At 32.5% G+C, this 6,000-nt stretch overlaps 1 protein-coding gene across 1 annotated transcript; it reads left to right on the plus strand.

The window, feature by feature from the left end:
• Positions 1 to 612: 612 nt before the first annotated feature.
• LOC104889572 (protein DUF642 L-GALACTONO-1,4-LACTONE-RESPONSIVE GENE 2) lies at positions 613 to 5,390 on the plus strand. Its single transcript, XM_010674830.4, has 3 exons — positions 613 to 819; positions 1,773 to 2,270; positions 4,600 to 5,390. The coding sequence occupies exons 1-3, from the start codon at positions 720 to 722 to the stop codon at positions 5,115 to 5,117; spliced, it is 1,116 nt and encodes a 371-aa protein (XP_010673132.1). The 5' UTR covers positions 613 to 719; the 3' UTR covers positions 5,118 to 5,390.
• Positions 5,391 to 6,000: the final 610 nt, after the last annotated feature.

The raw sequence follows: 6,000 nt of genomic DNA on the forward strand, positions 1-6,000 counted from the left end.
AATTGATAGTAGAAAAATGGTGAAGATGAATAAGATGGAGCTAATATATAAATAATATGAAAAAAATTACAATTCTTTTTTTTAGTTTTAAACAAATAATTGATACAAATCTAAACAAAGAAATTTCATAAAATAATTTTTTTAAGCAAAGATAAAGAACAAATCATTAAAAATAAAATTATATGTCGAAACATTCTAAATTTGTAATATTTTTTGTAATAATATATATTTTAGTAGTAACGCATTCACCCATTTTATGTGTGGCACACAGTGTATGTGTAGCCTTTGCGTGATGCACTCACTAGTCAGTAGCATCAAGTATGAAAAAACTTGAGGTTTATTATATAACCTTTATTATGTTAGAATTATTATTATTATTATTATTTTCATATAAATAAACCATATAGGTCTATAATAAATGCACTCATAAACAGTGTATGTGACTAGAGAGCGAGACGAGTTGAAAGGGAAAATTCCACCCTTTCTATTATTACTAATAAATAAAGTAAAGATTGACAAAAAATAAAGCATGAGAATAAATCTTAGGATACAAAAAAGGAGACAGCTCGACGCCTCTTATGGCTTATCTATCTCTCTTCATAATTGCTTGCACATTCAGTTCCAGCATCTAGCAGCAGTTATTTATATGATCAATTAGTCTCATCGTTTATTGCAATTGCACAATATCGTGTCACAAATTATCTCTCTAGAATATAGAAATGGTAACTCCATTCCCTTCTCTTTGCCTTGTGCTACTCTTTTTGTCGATAAGTAGCAGCTGTTATATTGCTGCTCCAGTCAATGTCGCTCCTCTTGATGGTGAGTCACTTTCTTTAATTAATCTAACGCTATATTTTCTGACTTAGTAGTATTTCATAGTGTTTTATTAGTGGTAACATCTACATGTTTGAGACTTTGAGGTTATATTATAGGAGATACTACCTCTATTCCTTTATTTTCCTAACATTACTTTAAATCTGCATATTAAGTAGGTGTATTTTGAAATGAAAGTCACTGAAGCTAGTTTTCCTTCTTAAAATTCTCTCATAAATCTGAAATGACTTGTTGAATACTAATTGCCTTTAAACTCTAATATATATTTTCTCCGTTTTGAACTACTTGCAACACTTTGACAAAAAAGTCAGAGCTTTTTGGTCAAAGTGTTCAAGTAATGTGAAATGCAGGAATAGGACATTACATTAGCTAGATGTGTATATGCATTTACTCTTCAATTTTTGTTAATTTATATAAATGATTTGAATTACTATAATGAAATTTAGAATTTTTAAGTCATTTATAAAATAAGGAAGAAGCGGGTTGTGCAGTGTTCGATAGATTTTTATTGCATGAAGGAGGTATCATGTGGCGGAAATCCTACCACGATGTACAACATTTTATATTATATACTACTTTCGTTTTTCTATTGCAACAATAGGTTTGTGCACAGTTTTTTAAGGAAAGGAAAAAGGTGGCTTGGTGAATAATTATAGTGAGAGTTTTAGTAAGATAAAGTAAGGGTAATAATGTCCATTAAAATTGCTTTTTATACTAAAAATGGTATTGTTGCAATAAATGTAAAACTATCCAAAATGGTAATTGTTGCAGTAGAAAAAGAACAGAGGAAGTATATATGAATATATAGATTCAAAATAGAATAACATATATACTTGCAATATATGTACTTCATAGGTTTGAGTTTATTTTCCTTGTTGCCCTAAGGCCTAATCTTTTCATTCAAACACTTTTAACAATAATTTTTCTTTTCCAAATAGGGCCTCTTCCAAATGGAAACTTTGAAGAAGGACCAAAACGATCAAACCTTAAGGGGAAGGTAATCGTTGGAAAATACTCCCTTCCCAAATGGGTGAAAAAAGGTTTAGTACAATATGTATCCGGTGGACCTCAACCAGGTGGGTTTTACTTCGCAGTTCCTCGTGGCGTACACGCGATAAGGCTAGGAAATCATGCCTCTATATCCCAATATTTAAGAGTGGAGAAGGGATCATACTACTCTCTTACTTTTAGTGCAACAAAGACTTGTGTGGAAGATGAGATTTTGGAAGTATCAGCTTCTAAAGAGACGGTTGATTTACCAATTCAAACAATGTATAGTAGCAATGGAGGGGATACCTATGCTTGGGCCTTTCAAGCTACTTCTAATATTGTTAAGGTTACTTTCTATAACCCTAACATTCAAGAAGATCGCACTTGTGGACCACTCTTAGATGCCATTGCCATCAAGAAGATGTTGCCTCTCCCCAAACCAATAGGTAATCTTTGCTTCTCATTTAGGATTCGTTTGATTCATCTTATCTGATCCGAGTTTATCTTACCTAATCTGAACTAATATGATCTTATCTTATTTTTTCTAAACTAAGTTGAACAAAAGAGAGCCTTAATTGTTAATCCTCCTCCTCTTTCTCTAGAATTGATATACCTTCTAAATTATACTTTAGTTTTAGAGTTCATAATCTAATTAGCTAGGTCAATTTCTCATCAATTTTTTCAAATTACCTTTGATCTATAAAAAATTGTTTTGACTTTAAAATTTTAACAAATTCAGTTTTGAGTATGAAAATAAGTTTTTGTCTATAAAACTGAGTTGCAACTTGAAACCCTACAAATAATTTTTAATACTCAAATTACTATTTTAATTTTTTAAAATCATTACTAATGAATAACTAAGTGTTATATTGTCTAATCACTAGTGGAAAAATGAAGAAGGGCTGCGCTAAAAAAAGGCATGTAGGGCTGCGCTTTTTGACAACAGCCCTTCACTTTTTAAGTAGGGCTGCGCTAGAAAAGCGCAGCCCTTAAGCTAAAGGGCTGCGCGTTTTCCTAACTAGCGCAGCCCTTCCTACCAAAAAAAAAATAAAAAAAAAATTTTTTTTTGTCATTTTTTTACTCATAATCTCACATTTTCTGAAATTAAACAGAAGAGAATAGAAACGAAACGAAATACTAAACCCAAAACAATAAAAAGAATGAAACGAAAATGAAAAAAAGGAACAAAAACTAATATACAAAGAGAAGTATACAATAAGTATACAAGAACATTAATCAAAATAAACAAAGAGAAGCATACAAGAATAACATTAATCAAATAACAAAGAGAAGTATACAAGAACATTAATCAAACAAAGAGAACTATACAAGAACATTAATCAAAACATATAAAAAGAGAAGTATACAAGAACATTAATCAAAACATATAAACAAAGAGAAGTATACAAGAACATTATAGATCTGAAAATACAAGAACTACAACCTAATAATGTTTAAATACATAAAACAAAACCCAAATACATAATTTAAGGAAAAAAAAATTTTGGAAAAATTAAAATGGCTATTTGGAGGCTTAAACGAACTCGGATGGCTTAAAAAGCCTAAACATCACGGCGTAGCGGTGAGTTTGACTCGTTGGCTTGTTCCGCTTCCGAAAAGGTAGCACAATAGGCAATCGGACTCCGTCGCCATGTTTAGTGCAAATCATTTCAAGGTTTTTGTCGCAAATGTTTATGGGAGATTTTGAGAGAGAAGAAGGATAGAGAGAAGAGAGGATGAGAGAGAAGGAGGAAAGGAATAATGAGGGACGTGAGAGAGGAGAGAGAATGAGAGATAATATATTTGACGAATCCCGCTCAATATTTCAAAGCCCGCGATTCCGAAATTTCAAATTTTTTCAGGAAGGGCTGCGCTTTTTTAAAAAGCGCAGCCCTACTAAGCAGAAGGGCTGCGCTTTTTAAAAAAGCGCAGCCTTCACTTAGTAGGGCTGCGCTTTTTTAAAAGCGCAGCCCTTCTTACCTACAGAAGGGCTGCGCTTATTTAAAAAAGCGCAGCCCTACTAGTGAAGGGTTGCGCTTTTTTAAATAAGCGCAGCCCTTCTGCTTAGTAGGGCTGCGCTTTTTTAAATAAGCGCAGCCCTTCACTAGTAGGGCTGCGCTTTTACGAAAAGCGCAGCCCTTCCTGCGCAGCCCTTCCTGCGCAGCCCTTTATGTTTTTTCCTCTAGTGAATATATTTAATGAATAGTTGAACTGAAGTTTGAAATTACTAATGAATAAAATAATTGTTATATAATGAATAGTTTGAAAAAAAAAATTATCCATAGAAAACTTGGAAGTTAACCTATGTGTTCCTTAAGAGGTAAATACTACTTCCGTTTCTTAATAAGTGCAACATTTTCCTTATTTGGAATAGTCACAATAAGTGCAACCAAGCTCAAAATGGTAAAAAAAGTTCAATATTATTAAAAATATGCCACCAAAAAGCAAGAGGGGATCACAACTTTTTTGTTTCGTCACTTGAATTACTCTACTTTATTGTGGTCCCAACTTTCTCTTTCTATATTCCTTGGTATTCCCCCACTTTTTCTATGTTGCATTTATTAAGAAACGGAGGAAGTATTATATTTGCACAACTGAAGTGTATATATTTATCTTACTGTAAATTTGAACCCTAAGCTGGCTATTGAAATCTTAGATATATGTTGGTAAATGATGATTTTAGCCTAATCTGATCTTTATGCCTTAACAATCCTTGCTGATCTACATTTTTGTAAAAAAAAAAATAGAACTTATGAAAACTCAATTTGAATGCAGGAAACCTTGTTAAAAACGGAGACTTTGAAATAGGTCCTCATGTATTCGAGTATTTCTCAACTGGGGTGCTTTTACCTCCACATTCAATGGACGTTGTTTCTCCACTTCCTGGTTGGATCGTTGAATCGCTTAAACCAGTAAAATACGTTGATTCGGCACATTTCGCCGTACCTTCAGGATCCTTTGCTGTTGAGTTAGTTGGAGGTAGAGAAAGTGCCATAGCTCAAATCATAAGAACAAAACCTAACAAATCCTACCTTATGACCTTCAACATCGGAGATGCCGAAAATGGTTGCCATGGATCAATGGTTGTGGAAGCATTTGCTGCTATGGAAAATGTTAAAGTTCACCATGAGTCTGATGGAAAGGGTGGTTTTACGCATGCAAGTCTTAAGTTTCAGGCTATCTCTGATCGTACTAGAATAACATTTTGGAGTGCACATTATCACACTAATGTTGAGGATTTTGGGCACATGTGTGGTCCTATCTTGGATGATGTTACTGTTGTACCTCTTTAATGATTCAATATAGCATGATTGGTATGTAGGTGGTGATATTAAATATGACTATGAAAAACTAGATCAGACTCAAAAAATTATGAAAGACTGGCTAGATTTACATTTTTAATTTTCGAAAAATCCATTGTAGGCTACTCTATTTTTTATAGTCATAAATAATATATCATCATAGAAATATATACTTATATTATATATAATTTTGGATGTACTAGACGGTTATATAATTTATATCGTCTTAGGAAAGCTATATGTAATAAATTGATCTTGAAATTATATCTTATTGTTATACCTTAAATGTGTACATGAGGTATTATTTATTTTTTCCCTAGTACATTATTATTCGTTAACATTATTTTGCTTCCATCTATATACATGCAATAATATATAATAAATATAATCAAGCTAAGGGGCGTTGCTATTCAATTCTTTCAATATGGATAAACTATAAAGTAACATTATTTTCCTTGCTTTCTACGAGACATGATTAGTTTTAGGAGTTTGTCTTGTAAGAGACCGCCTACTTTTAAATTAAAATTAGTATTTGGGCTCGAGCGTTGCTCCGGGTTGGTACTGTTATCCGAACTTGATATGCATTTTTTTCCATTTTCGTTAAAATATATTATGGAAAACTCAACATTTAAAAGGTACAAATACAATAATGTAGACATCTACACTTACAACATGATTAAAAGTTGGTTGAGATGGTAATTGTGTCATGTTTTATAGCAAGATCGGTCACGGGTCCAAATCTTGTTGCAAGCTAATTTTACTTTTGTTAATCGACATGACTTATGTACACATTAGACAATTCTAGTGGAGTAACAGAGGTGTCACGTGTCGTGTATACATTATCACGAACGCGTTTTAATATATTTGTAGTTTG

Source organism: Beta vulgaris, chromosome 3, assembly GCF_026745355.1.
Source record: "Beta vulgaris subsp. vulgaris cultivar EL10 chromosome 3, EL10.2, whole genome shotgun sequence".
NCBI lineage: Eukaryota > Viridiplantae > Streptophyta > Magnoliopsida > Caryophyllales > Amaranthaceae > Beta > Beta vulgaris.

Coding starts and splice junctions, on each gene's coding strand:
- LOC104889572 (XM_010674830.4), top strand. CDS start 720: ATGGTAACTCCATTCCCTTCTCTTTGCCTTGTGCTACTCTTTTTGTCG. Junction 820..1,772: donor CAATGTCGCTCCTCTTGATG/GTGAGTCACTTT, acceptor TTTTCCAAATAG/GGCCTCTTCCAAATGGAAAC. Junction 2,271..4,599: donor GCCTCTCCCCAAACCAATAG/GTAATCTTTGCT, acceptor ATTTGAATGCAG/GAAACCTTGTTAAAAACGGA.